General features: G+C 49.8%; 6 protein-coding genes across 7 annotated transcripts; 3 read left to right on the top strand and 3 right to left on the bottom strand.

The window, feature by feature from the left end:
• Positions 1 to 42: 42 nt before the first annotated feature.
• On the top strand, positions 43 to 874 carry PPTG_02526 (maleylacetoacetate isomerase). The gene has a single exon (XM_008893633.1). The coding sequence runs from the start codon at positions 58 to 60 to the stop codon at positions 715 to 717; it is 660 nt and encodes a 219-aa protein (XP_008891881.1). The 5' UTR covers positions 43 to 57; the 3' UTR covers positions 718 to 874.
• On the bottom strand, positions 737 to 3,797 carry PPTG_02525. Of its 2 annotated transcripts, XM_008893631.1 has the most exons (10): positions 3,077 to 3,797; positions 2,802 to 3,005; positions 2,382 to 2,727; positions 2,177 to 2,316; positions 2,044 to 2,113; positions 1,885 to 1,968; positions 1,748 to 1,823; positions 1,568 to 1,674; positions 1,355 to 1,498; positions 737 to 1,284 (listed from the first exon to the last, which is right to left on the bottom strand). In XM_008893631.1, exons 1-10 carry the CDS (start codon positions 3,328 to 3,330, stop codon positions 781 to 783), a joined length of 1,929 nt encoding a protein of 642 aa, XP_008891879.1. In that variant the 5' UTR covers positions 3,331 to 3,797; the 3' UTR covers positions 737 to 780. The 2 variants fall into 2 exon arrangements, with proteins under 2 accessions (XP_008891879.1, XP_008891880.1); XM_008893632.1 differs by having other exon boundaries at positions 2,802 to 3,797.
• A 73-nt stretch (positions 3,798 to 3,870) lies between these two features.
• PPTG_02524 (asparagine-tRNA ligase) lies at positions 3,871 to 5,752 on the top strand. The gene is made up of 3 exons (XM_008893630.1): positions 3,871 to 4,472; positions 4,553 to 4,665; positions 4,748 to 5,752. The coding sequence occupies exons 1-3, from the start codon at positions 3,928 to 3,930 to the stop codon at positions 5,632 to 5,634; spliced, it is 1,545 nt and encodes a 514-aa protein (XP_008891878.1). The 5' UTR covers positions 3,871 to 3,927; the 3' UTR covers positions 5,635 to 5,752.
• PPTG_02523 (hypothetical protein) lies at positions 4,663 to 8,093 on the bottom strand. The gene has a single exon (XM_008893629.1). The coding sequence runs from the start codon at positions 7,703 to 7,705 to the stop codon at positions 6,014 to 6,016; it is 1,692 nt and encodes a 563-aa protein (XP_008891877.1). The 5' UTR covers positions 7,706 to 8,093; the 3' UTR covers positions 4,663 to 6,013.
• A 1,232-nt stretch (positions 8,094 to 9,325) lies between these two features.
• On the top strand, positions 9,326 to 10,329 carry PPTG_02522 (hypothetical protein). Its single transcript, XM_008893628.1, has one exon. The coding sequence runs from the start codon at positions 9,785 to 9,787 to the stop codon at positions 10,199 to 10,201; it is 417 nt and encodes a 138-aa protein (XP_008891876.1). The 5' UTR covers positions 9,326 to 9,784; the 3' UTR covers positions 10,202 to 10,329.
• Positions 10,330 to 11,245: 916 nt separating this feature from the next.
• On the bottom strand, positions 11,246 to 11,743 carry PPTG_02521 (hypothetical protein; the record flags this gene model as incomplete). The annotated part of the gene is made up of 1 exon (XM_008893627.1): positions 11,246 to 11,743. The coding sequence occupies one exon, from the start codon at positions 11,741 to 11,743 to the stop codon at positions 11,246 to 11,248; it is 498 nt and encodes a 165-aa protein (XP_008891875.1).
• Between the last annotated feature and the right edge of the window lie 131 nt (positions 11,744 to 11,874).

Below are 11,874 nucleotides of genomic sequence, written 5' to 3'. Positions count from 1 at the left end.
CATCAGGTTGCAGTTTGGCGAAGAGATCACTTTAAATTTTGCCAACAGCTAGAGACAATGGCGGAAAACTACATTTTGTACTCGTATTGGCGAAGTAGCTGCTCGTGGCGCGTGAGGATCTCGCTGGAGTGGAAGGGCATCCCGTACGAATATCGATCCGTGCACTTGCTGAATGGCGGCGGCGAGCACTTCAAGGACGAGTACACGACACTCAATCCGAACCAGCGCCTTCCGACACTCGTTGTGGACGGCAAGGTGCTGCCGCAGTCTGTCGCCATTCTCGAGTTCTTGGAGGAGACGCATCCAGAGAAGCCGCTTCTACCCAGCGACCCGTTCGCTCGCGCCCAGGTCCGCAATCTTTGTGCCATTATCGGCTGTGACATCCAGCCGATCCAGAACTTGACGGTACAAGTCAAGGCAACGGAGGAAGTACCTGAGGATCAACGAGTCGCCAAGAAGCAGGCGTGGGGAAGATTCTGGATCGAACGAGGCTTTGAAGCGCTGGAGCGAGAACTGGCCAAGACAGCGGCCACGTACTGCTTCGGGGACGAGATCACGCTCGCGGATCTGTATCTGCAGCCGCAAGTGTACAATGCCAACCGCGTCGGTGTGGACATGACCAAGTACCCGACCATTTCTCGAATCTCCGCGAGTCTAGAGATGTTACCAGCATTCCAGAAGGCTCATCCGTCCCAACAACCTGATGCAGTCAACTGATGGTCAATAATTGACACACGTCGAGCACGGTTTAGATATTTTCTATTGAGACTTGTATTTGATCTATTGGGTTTGTTTGAAAGAGCGGAGTTTCTCTTTGACTGCCTTTAGATGCTTCTTAATTGTCCGGACTTGCTGTTTGTCCACTTCACTTCGAGCTTTCTCAAACGCCAGTGCGACTTCCATCTCCTTTTTCAACTTGATGTATTGCTCCTGTGATAAGTTAGCTCCGAAGGGTGAACATAATAGTAAATCGGAGTCGACTCCGTCTCGAAGCGCGCGAAGTGTGTTAGCGAAATCGTGAATGCAGCGCTGGCGACGGTAATTGAACCACGGCTCGAAGTGAGGGCCCTGTACGAACGCTTTGTATAGAGCTTTCCACTTGCCCTGTTTGATCTGTGGAGGAAGCTTCCGTGGCTTGATACTTGACAGTAATCCAGGCAGAGTAAAAGGCTTCATGTAGTCCTCAGCACTCATGTACAGATTTGACCGCCTCCCACTAGCTTTCCAGATACCGAAGTACTGCTCAAACGGGAGTAAGAAATCCTTCGTGAGCTTCCGGAAATGCTGCAAATGTCATAACAACATTGATTAGGCACAGAAGGAGATATTGAGCACTTACTAGATCGTGTCCTACCTTTCGAAGAACTGCATTGTTGATCGTGACGTATGGCTCTTCTTCGTGGCTCGTAGTCTGAGTAATGCGGACTTCTGGAGGAGATACGAGCTGGTGAAGAACTGTGACGTCTGGGGTCATACAGCGCGGGCAACGCCTCAATAGCTAAAGTTGCAGAAACGAATCAATTGTCAGTGCATTGAGTAACTCAAACAAGAGAATTTCACATTGTACCATGGGGCGATGGCTATTCTCGAAATCATCCAGCTCCACGTTCTTCTGAATGCGAAGGCAAATAGTGCCCGTTTCCTCCGCTTCGGTATGTTCAGCTCTAACGGCGCCTACGTTTAAAAAAAACAAAATGTCGGTCAGGACACAATATCTGAAGCGGCAAATGAGATAAACCTCTGCTACCTTTTGCTGAATGCACTTTAGCGCGTGGAGGTTCTAGGAACGGAAAGATGAGAGCATTTGGCCAGTGGCTGAGCGACTGTACACAAGTTTAAGTGTTAGCTTGTCAAGCGCAACAGCCCAATATGAGTCTTTAGTACCTTCATAAAGAACGGGTTTGTGGTTCCGATGACAGTCACGTCTTTCGGGTTACTGACACCGTGGTTTTGTCTGCTTGAGAGCGTCTGCATGGTGAAATATCGAATCGTGTCGTTAGTACTCAATTAAGCTCATACGCCAAACTTATTAAAGACGCTCACGTCAAAATCGGCTTCATATACTGTGAAATATGGCCGGCAATCGCCTTGGAACTGGAGTGGGGCAATTAAACTGGCCAAAAAAGATGGAGATTAGAACGAGCTAATTGAAATAGTGTAAACCGGGCAGTCAAACCTGGTAAATGCGAGCGCAGCTTGACTGCATGTTCTGGCGTGAGGAGATAAGATCAGAAAGCTCTCTCCAGTAATTGCAAGTTGCCATAAAAGCCATAGTGATTCCTCCAGTCCCACAAAACTGGAGTACAGTCCAATGTTCTACAACAAAAAAAAAAAGAGTATTCAGTCATCTTGATCGACAAGAATCAGCAAATAGTACACACCTCAAACGGAGTTAATTGGTGTGTCCGTTTCGAAAGAAGAAGATCTCCAAAAGATGGTGACGGAGGATGTTGTCTGTGCGATACCACAAAATTGCCTTCTTTCACTAGCACAGTCTCCTCGGTATCGTCATCCTCATCTCCGTCGTCTTCATCTACATCATTGAAACCCGGTATATCTGTGGCATCGTCGTCTCCCTCGATAATGAAATGCGAGTGCAATGGCGACTCTGCATCGGACTCGTACGTTGAATCCGGATGCTCATAGTCGAGCAACTTCGGGACGATACACGAGATGTACGTGCCAGCAAGCGGCAGCACCACGGGAGTGTCATGCACGAGCTCAGGCCTGGTGCACAGTAAAATACGCCATACACAAATCAGTGCCAATACCTTGCCGAAAATAGGCGTAACGCAGCATACCACGATTTTATGTTGTTGTAGACCGCAGCTAAGACGTGCGGGCCGACTTTGAAGAAGAGTGGTCCGATCACCCGCAGCACCCGGTCGTATAGATCCACGTAAGGTTTTGTACTCACCAGTACTAGCGCCTTCTGGAAGTAGCCGCGGGTGCGAGACTCGTCCTTCTGCTGGCGGAATAACACAAAGCCGAATAGGAGCTCTCGGCTGTTAATAACACAGTCGCGAGTTAGCCAGGAAAAGTACACGGCATTAAGCATCAAGATACTGCAACGAACTCCTCAGGGTCGTCTCGAAAGCGCACAATGAACTGCGTATCGCCCTCGTCCTGGTTGTTGCAGTGGGGCAGTGACAAATGCGCAAGACTCGTCTTGGCAGCCTCAGATAGACCACAAGTCGGAGGATACAGCGCGTCGAGCTTTTGTCCAGAGTCTATGTCGAATACAACGGTTGCGAGCGCGCGCAGACCGTAGGTGGAGGCGAGCTGCTGGGGATCAGTGTCGTCGCCATCGGCAGCAACAGCGGCATTCATCTGTGCAATAAGGTGGTGAATATGTCTGATTGGCTGATCTATTATTTCGCTAACAATTAGCGACCCCCTAACAATTAGAATTTAACTATTAAATTTTTTCAACCAAGAACTTCGCAAGAATGCATGGAGACGGTAAATTCTACACTTAGAACGACAGGATCTTCTTGTTGGGGCTAAGGATGAAAGTTGTCTGCGTTGGGATGGAGCAAACTGATGTGGTCAGGCAGACATGAAGGAAGCGAACACAAGTAGAAGAAGCTGCATCTACGCTCCACATACTACACGGAACCTCAGAGCCCGAGGCAATCTCCATGGGGATTCTCAACGACCAAGAAGGACTACATGTAGCTTATCGGCGTGAATCAAGTGAAATTAATTGGCAAATTGTTCTAAATACTGAACGCTTTCACCGAAGTGTCCTCAACAGAATCCTGAAGCTTCTTCAGCTTCGAAATAATCGACGAAAATGCGAATAACGAGCACTTCAACTTGCCCAAAATGCAGCAACCAATTTACAGTTCTAGCCCAATTTCGTTTTGGCCAATCGTAACTCGAGTTGCATCGATTTGTGGTTTGAAACGCATCGCCTTCATCGAAATGCTGGGAAGACAAGGTCTGGGCGCGGTGCGGTCGACGTGGCGCACCTCATGGACGACACCGGCGCGCCAACTGCAGCGCACAGTGTCCACCAAGATCCTGTCTCGTCGCTCCACCATTCGTGATGCGCGAGAGCAAGGCAGTGGCTTGCGCGTGGCTATTGGTGGCTGGGTCAAGTCAGTCCGCAAGCATAAATCCGTGAGCTTCGTGAACGTCAACGACGGGTCGTGTCTAGGCGAGCTGCAGATCACGCTGCCGGCTGAGGAGGCTGAAGGATCCACGAATGGGATCATCGGGGCTAAACTTAGCGATATTACAGTCGGATCCAGCATCTTCGCGGAAGGAGAGTTACGCGAGGTGCCTGGAGGCAAGCAGAGGCGTTTAGAGCTGCACCCAAGCACACTCGAGGTGCTTGGCAAGTGCGACACGCAAGCATACCCACTGCAGAAGAAGTATCACTCGCTTGAATTTCTGCGCGAGAACCTGCATCTACGCGCACGCACCAACACATTTGGTGCTGTGACCCGGGTGCGCAACGCTCTTGGGTACGATTGCGGGATTCAGATGGATTAGAGCGTAGTTTGATGATACTGATGGTTGCGCGTGTTTTGGTTGTGTTTGTTAGTCAAGGACTGCACTCGTACTTCCAGGAAAATGACTTTCTGCATTTGCACAGTCCAATCCTGACGTCGAACGACTGCGAGGGTGCCGGCGAGATGTTCCGTATCGCTAAAATCGGTAAGTATTGGTCATGTATGATATTGTTGACTTATGTTCTTGTAGCTAATAATCACTACGCTATGTCTTAACTGCCATGTAGATGGGAAGGACGAGGAGTTCTTTGGCACGCCGACGTATTTAACGGTATCTGGCCAGCTACATGCTGAGATGTACGCTTCCGCTCTGAGCAAGGTGTACACTTTTGGCCCAACATTCCGTGCAGAAAACAGCAACACCACCCGTCATTTGGCAGAGTTCTGGATGGTTGAGCCTGAGATGGCGTTCGCGGGCCTCGAAGAGTGCGTTGCTTCGGCCCAGGGTGCTATCCAGCGTTCTGTGGCGCATGCGTTGAATACTTGTGCTGAAGACATTGCGTTCTTCAACAAGAATTACGACAAGAAAATCGCTGAGCGACTGGAGCGTGTTGTGGAGAAAGACTTTGCCCGCTTAACCTACACGGAAGCCATCGAGGTTCTTCAGAAAGCAGTGGCAGAGGAAAGGGGCAAAGTGAACTTTGAAAAGAAACCCGAGTGGGGAATGGACTTACAGACGGAACATGAGCGTTTTCTGGCTGAAAAATACGTTGGCGGACCGGTCTTCGTGACGGACTACCCGGCAGGCATCAAGGCCTTTTACATGCGCAAGAATGCACCCGATGAGCAAAACCGAGAGACGGTGGCAGGCATGGACCTGCTGGTGCCAAAAATTGGTGAACTCGTCGGTGGTAGTGTTCGTGAAGAGCGTTTCGAGGTGCTGGAGAAGAAAATGCGTCATCTTGGTTTGATCCCTGAAGAGGATCTTGATGAAGAATCCATTGCTTCTGCCGGTGGAGATCTCGACTGGTACTTAGACTTGCGTCGCTTCGGTTCGGTACCTCACGCTGGTTGGGGCCTTGGCTTCGAACGACTTGTGCTTTTCGCCACGGGAATGGATAATATCCGCGATGTGATCCCACTACCTCGCTTCCCTGGCCAGTGCAAACACTAGTTTTTCCACTCATTTTAGAGAACTTTGTGAAAGTGAAGACCAGCTCGTGCACGAAGAGAAGTAATTACATTTTCATTGTGTACACATTGGTTGATTCATTTGCACATTTCGTCTTGTTTGGTTGGTTTTTTTGTACATGGACGTCCGCCGATCGTTGTTGTCCTCGTGCTATCTTTCTGCTTTATTGACATGTCATCCCTTGCGTATCTTCGGCTCCGCATTATGTTTCTCGTCACAAACTAGTTGGTAGTCAGTCCCTGGGCGTTCACCTCTCACATCCGGGCCAGCTCTACAGTTGCACGTCAAATATTGTCTTCGCTTCTGGATCGGATGGTTAGTTGAGGAGTCTTAGCGCTGCGTTCTCGAATGGCTTCATAAATCACTGGGGAAACAACTTGCTCAGTAGATCCCGATTGATCTCAAAGAGCTTGTTCTTGTCCTCCAGTAGCACCGCATTTTCCTGCTGAAGTGCCTTGCGTTCGCTCTGCAGAGTGTCTACCTCTCGCTGCTTAGCATCCAGCATGTGCTTCAGGGCTTCGTTCTCCTCTGCGACGAACTTCAGTTGTGCCTGGAGACGGTTGGTGTACAAACTGTTTCCCAGCAAATAGTTGTGCAACGACGCCAGGCTGTCGTTCTGGTCGTCACCCTGCTCTTGCTGCGAGCCCACGTGTTTGCCTTCGCTCGATGGTGTCCGTGACTTCTTGATGCGTAGAAGAATATTCACTGGATCGTTGAATGAGTTCGAGAAAACAGGACTTTGAGCAGGGTTCAACTCAGGTCGAGCCACTTGTGTCATACCCAGTGACTGAGCCAAAAGCTCGGGTCGGCTCTCCGTGCCAGAGACAACTACACCCGGAGGTGCATTTGCTGTTGAGAATCCAGAAAAACCGTTGTACTCGTACTGCGGCTGAAAGACTGGCTGTTGTTCAGAACCAGCCTGCTGTCGCTGAATGAGGCGGCTGCGCACGATGTTTAGCGTCGGTAGTGCCCCCATGGAAGTAGGCGTTGCAGTAGCAGCGTATCCATTGTCTGAGCTGGTACGACTGCTGTTGCTAACGGACATCAACGAGGAGGGCGTGAAGCCAGAGACGCTCATTGACGGCACAGTCGATGAGTTCACGAGGGAGTTGGATGCCTCGCTAGATTGCACCAGCGAGGCTTGTATGGCAGCACTTGATAAGTAGTCCTTCTTGTCGAGTTTCTTGGCTTTCTTCTTGCACTCAGTGGCCGCCACGGGCGAAATGACGTTGTTCAGCTCCGGTAGATACTGGCGAGTCAGGCCATCTTGTGAGAAGCCCAAAGCTGCGTTAGATGAAGCGCCATGAGGCGTCGTCATGGCACTGAGCGGCATCCCGTTAATAGCAGGCTGGATAGGAACAGATGATGTGTTCATTTGAATGTGCATCCCCGTGCTTTGAGCGGGAAAGCCTTCCGAGTTTCCTTCATCCGATGGGAGCTTCCGTTTGCCACAAGGCGACATTTTCATTGACGTCGGACCCGCAGTAGTAGCTGTAGTCCCATTGGTTGGTGTGCTGCCAGCTCCACTAGCGGGGGTTCGTCGAGGGGCCTTTTTGCGCTTGATGAGCTGCAGTAATTCTGGCTGGTTCTCCCGGAAGAAGGGGTGGCTGAAGGTGCAGATATCCGTCTTGGACTTGGTCCATTTGCGGAAGCCAAAGTAGTTGAGTTGGCGCTGGAAGCTGTGAAAGTTGGTGTGGTTGAAATACTTTGGAAGGATCTGCTCCGTGACAGTCACGGGGTCCAGGATCTGCAATGCCAGGCCGTCCTCGGACCACCGGATCACGCGGGAGCTCTCCACCTCCAGGATCTCATACAGCAGCAGCAGGAACTTCGGAGCTTCGGGTCTCGCGCGCTTGCTGCCTTCCTTGATCGTGGCCAGGTTCCACCCGTTCTGTGGCTGCTGCGTCCCCTGAGGCGAAACGCTTGTCGAGTCGCACGTCCTGGCAGCTTGGCGCGTTTTGGAGGCGCTGCGCTTCGCCGTCGTCGGCGGCTCCTGCTTCATGTCGATGCGCTGCGTGATAGGGTCCATGGTGAGAGTCACTTGCGCCACCATTGACGTCTGGCGCTCGCTTCTCCGCTGCGACAGCGGCTCGGCTCGCTCGCGTTCGAATGTGTGCTGGAAAAAAGAAGCTGCGCTTGCCGCAATGGCTGCTTCAGCGGTCGCGCGCGCAATCTTCTGCAAAGATCGAAGGAAAAAAGGCGCTGCGGCGACCAAGCCTTGCTGCTGCGCGGTAATAACAGTGCTTCGCTGGCTAAGGCTGGCTAAGGCGTGTGCGTGCCTGGAAAGCCTCGGTGAAGCAGACAAAATCGATTGCGGGGTTTCGGCGAATCTTAGCGAGTGGACTCGCTGGAGCTTGAGGTTTCTTTTATTTTTGCTTCTCTTTTTCGCATCGGCATGATACTGTACGGTATCCTCCCTGATTTGCAAAAAAAAAAAAAAACTCAGACTCGCGCTGCAACATGTTCGACGGAAAAAGGCATTGTATGGCGCCGCTAGCACAGCGCGGTGAGCACTACGTGGTTGTCCAGTGCTCTACTGGAAGCCTGTCATGCGAAGACAGCTTAGCTGCCTCGCGTTGGGGGCCCAAACCCGGAGTTTTGGGCACTTCCTGCGAATCATTGTCGAGACAATTATGTACTGTCTGCGTGAGCAGCCGGAAGTTTCTGCGAAGGTTTTTCTGGAAGGATCAGCTCGAAAAGACCCATTTCTAAAATTGTGTCCGTTCCGAGATGTCCGATTTCGACTGGGATGACTGGCAATTTTGCCGCAAGTGATCACTTAGAGCGCTGCCACCGGTGGAGTGAATGAATAGTGAAAATTGCCTCGATTGGCGAGCGACAACCTAGAAACGTAAACTTAATACAGGTAGATTTCGCACCGGTTCATAGTAAAACACGACTGAAACGAGGGGGATACGAGCGAGAGTATCTCAATGAACCTAGCAAAAGACAACGAAGAGCTTCATTGTTGAATAGGAGGAAAGAGAAGATGGGGATGACAAGCTCCTCTCCGTAATCCACTCGTTTTAGCATGCTCAGTCCCGGTGTTCTACGCCATCGAGGCATGGCTGCAGATTTAGACGATGGCAGGTCAAAAAAAAAATGAGAAGGATCGTTTGTAAATGTACCATGCGCTCATACTGATGCAAATATGCGGGCTCTGATTGGTTATCTGTTTACCCGCCACGAAGTGATCGAGTCGTCAAATTTGACGTCGGGATCCCTCATTATCACCCGTAGGCAAATATTTTTCACGGTGCCAGGGGAAATATGCAAAACTTTTCCCCAACCGGTGGCAGTGATCATTTTTACCCACAAAAATGAACATCTCGAACAAAATATGGAACGATTATTCGTAGCATTTTCTTTTGTGCAGCAATGCGTGTGTGTGTGTGTGTTTTTTTTTTTCTGAAATCAGTATCTAATTTAAATTACGACCAATAAATTCTGTCAAGACGAGAGAGTGTCCAAGTTGGAGACAAGAGAGGGTTCTGTGCACTCATTTTAAGTGCACAGAACCCAAAGACTTATGTTCAAAGTACCCTATCGGTTATGTCATTGGTGGTTAAACATTATAGGAGGTAGCAGCAACATAAAACATTTTTACCGCATATTTGTTTTGCCAACTCGTAAAAACTCGAGCGCGGAAATGCGCAGCCACCATTGATTCCAGAGATCATCAACTACCTCCATAACGCATGCATCGCCTACACGGCAGCGCGTAAGGTCATTTATCAATTTGTCATCCATCCATCAAGCAAACAGTATACAGAAGCCATGAGAAAGCAACCAGAATGCAAGCGTATTCACGAAAACGGACGCCGAGACGCTCTGTTTGTTCGCGAGGCGTAAAAATACAAGTTCAAGCTGCGCGTACTTCCGTCTTTGGACAGAACAAACATTGGGGCTACCCTGGAGCGTGTGTACGAGCGCTAGTAACTCTTCGGCGCACAAACTGATCTACAAATGATCACGCAACCGTATTCGCATTGAGGCTAGCCAAGGCGGTCTCGCTGAAGGGCGGCGAGCACGAATTCAAGGGATTCGCATTACTCTTCCTTCATCCACCGAAGCCGCTCTTGTGAAGTGAATTAACGGTTATCGCCGAGACGGGGTCCCTATTTCTCTCACCATGCTAAATCCAAGGGTACTAGATGTTGCTAAAGAGATCGACATTCTAAACGGATATTTTGCGGCATCCATCAGCTGGGTAAATAGTTTCACAAGGCGCCACCGGTTCTCCTTTTTGCGCGAAAACGCACCAAGGTCAAGAAGATCTGCTGCTGCAATTGCAAGGGTGAAGGCTTTTGCAAAGGAAGTTGCGAGAGTTATAGCAGCGGAGGGCATCACGGACATCTTCAACGCCGACCAAACAGTGGTGTTCTTTGAGTCGCTGCCTAGGACGACGCTCACGCCAACGGGCTCCAAAACCGTGCGGTTGAAATGTGGGAAGAAGGAAAAGGAGCGGATGACTGCGGTGGTCATGGGGGACGTGCACGGGAATAAGTACTCGCTATTTCTTGTGATGAAGGCACTCCATCCAGAGTAGCTGAGATGGCTGCGGAGAACAAGCGTCTACGGCACGGGTTTGACCGTCGTGTTTGTAGTGAGATTAGAGAGGTTCAAGAGCGATATGGTGTGCAGATATTCGGTAATAAGACGGCGTGGTGGCCTGGCAAGCTTACCGTCGAGTTTCTCCACTTTTGCTTTGGCCGTTGGAGTTTGTTGAGCAAGCCAATCTTACTTCTGCTTGACGATTTCAGTGGTCATTGGGTGGACGAGGCGGCGATTTATGCAGCCAAATTGAAGATCGTCCGCATGAAAGGTTCTTCGGGGTTAGCATGGCTGTGCCAGCCAGCGGACGCCGGTTGGATGAAGCCCATCAAAAACAGACTCCGGCGCCACTGGGTCAACCATCTGCGGGAACAATTGTCAGCACACCAATCCGGACAAATTGGGGCTTCTGCGCCGTTTTCACTTGAGGTTCCACGGCGCTCCACTGTCGCCTAGTGGATTGTCAACGCGCGGTATGACATCCATTCGTCAATGATATGATTTCACAAAGTGCCGCATTGGACAGGGAGACGATGTTGTGGACGGTACTGACGATCCTGGGTTACAGCAGGAGGTTTATAAAGTCGTTGCCGAGCTAGAAAAGGGCTGCTATTCTCAGGTGTAGCCGCTAACGAAGCGGATGTAGTAGACGACTTAGTAGCTAGCACCCTGTGAGTAGAATAGATAAAAAGTTGTCACTTGAGGAGGGACGCTCAAAACCCAAAGCCCAAAACGGACGATGCTCCTACCACAGAATCTAGAAGGACAAAAATCAATTTACAACGGTGCACAAGACCTGGCTCTACAGCTATTAAAACAGATGTAAAATACTTACCCATTAACTAGGGTAAATATATATTATTTTCCTATTTAGTGTTCCGAATATACACCATTATGGAGCAGTAATAAAGAGCAAAGTCTATTTTGGGGGATTCTGGGACTTAGGTTTTTTTTGCGAGTCCTATTTTCTTTCTGTATAATTTTGGTAACAAAATTTGGTAATGTTTTTCACAGAAAACACAATATATTGAAGTTGAAGTTAAATCTTGCTCTCAACGAAAATCAGCGCCTTGTGTAGGAAGCGCATCCGTAAATAAGGCAGGAGGTCGTAAATGCATTTGCCCCACGGCTTCTTAGCGAGGAGCATCTCCACGACTGCGATACACCATACTCCACACGAGCTGCCATCCTGTTGGTTGCACCATTTCACTTTCTCATAGATAACCTGATCTTGTAGTTGCAGCAGATCTTCAATCGTCGCTCGAACGCTCTTTTCGATGATGTTGTAGTTGTGGGAGGATTGCATAGGGTCGAACATGTAACATGTCGCCTTCATTGTCTTGGGACGAATGTTTCGATCAACAAGAAATGCTACCCAGTGCAGATCAATATGAAAGATGCATATGACTCGCTCGTTCTTGGGATCACTTGCACGAAAACCATCAGCCGTACGCAGCCTTTGATCCGGGAGTTTAAAGTCTTGATAGCTAGGGTTGATGATGCCGACGCCGCGATACTCATCCCGCAGCACCAACATCGACACTTGAATCGACGCCGTATGAAGCCACACGTTTTCGCGGAAGTCGAGAAGCTGGTACCCCGACACAACCTCCCTGGGGATTTTATTAACGCTGAGGTTTAGAGCTTCCACATACCACTTGTGCTCGT

The sequence above is a fragment of the Phytophthora parasitica genome (genome assembly GCF_000247585.1).
Source record: "Phytophthora parasitica INRA-310 unplaced genomic scaffold supercont2.2, whole genome shotgun sequence".
Taxonomy (NCBI): domain Eukaryota; phylum Oomycota; class Peronosporomycetes; order Peronosporales; family Peronosporaceae; genus Phytophthora; species Phytophthora nicotianae.
The sequence above is the reverse complement of the archived record's forward strand: the minus strand, read 5'-3'. Positions and strand labels throughout refer to the sequence as shown.

Bases quoted from the DNA above. Each gene is read 5' to 3' on its own strand.
- PPTG_02526 (XM_008893633.1), top strand. From the start codon at position 58: ATGGCGGAAAACTACATTTTGTACTCGTATTGGCGAAGTAGCTGCTCG.
- PPTG_02525 (XM_008893631.1), bottom strand. From the start codon at position 3,330: ATGAATGCCGCTGTTGCTGCCGATGGCGACGACACTGATCCCCAGCAG. The intron at 3,006-3,076 runs GTTCGTTGCAGT...TGTTATTAACAG, and splicing joins TTTCGAGACGACCCTGAGGA to CCGAGAGCTCCTATTCGGCT. The intron at 2,114-2,176 runs GTTTGACTGCCC...TTTTTTGGCCAG, and splicing joins GCTGCGCTCGCATTTACCAG to TTTAATTGCCCCACTCCAGT.
- PPTG_02524 (XM_008893630.1), top strand. From the start codon at position 3,928: ATGCTGGGAAGACAAGGTCTGGGCGCGGTGCGGTCGACGTGGCGCACC. The intron at 4,473-4,552 runs GTACGATTGCGG...TGTGTTTGTTAG, and splicing joins CGGGTGCGCAACGCTCTTGG to TCAAGGACTGCACTCGTACT. The intron at 4,666-4,747 runs GTAAGTATTGGT...ACTGCCATGTAG, and splicing joins GTTCCGTATCGCTAAAATCG to ATGGGAAGGACGAGGAGTTC.
- PPTG_02523 (XM_008893629.1), bottom strand. From the start codon at position 7,705: ATGGTGGCGCAAGTGACTCTCACCATGGACCCTATCACGCAGCGCATC.
- PPTG_02522 (XM_008893628.1), top strand. From the start codon at position 9,785: ATGCTAAATCCAAGGGTACTAGATGTTGCTAAAGAGATCGACATTCTA.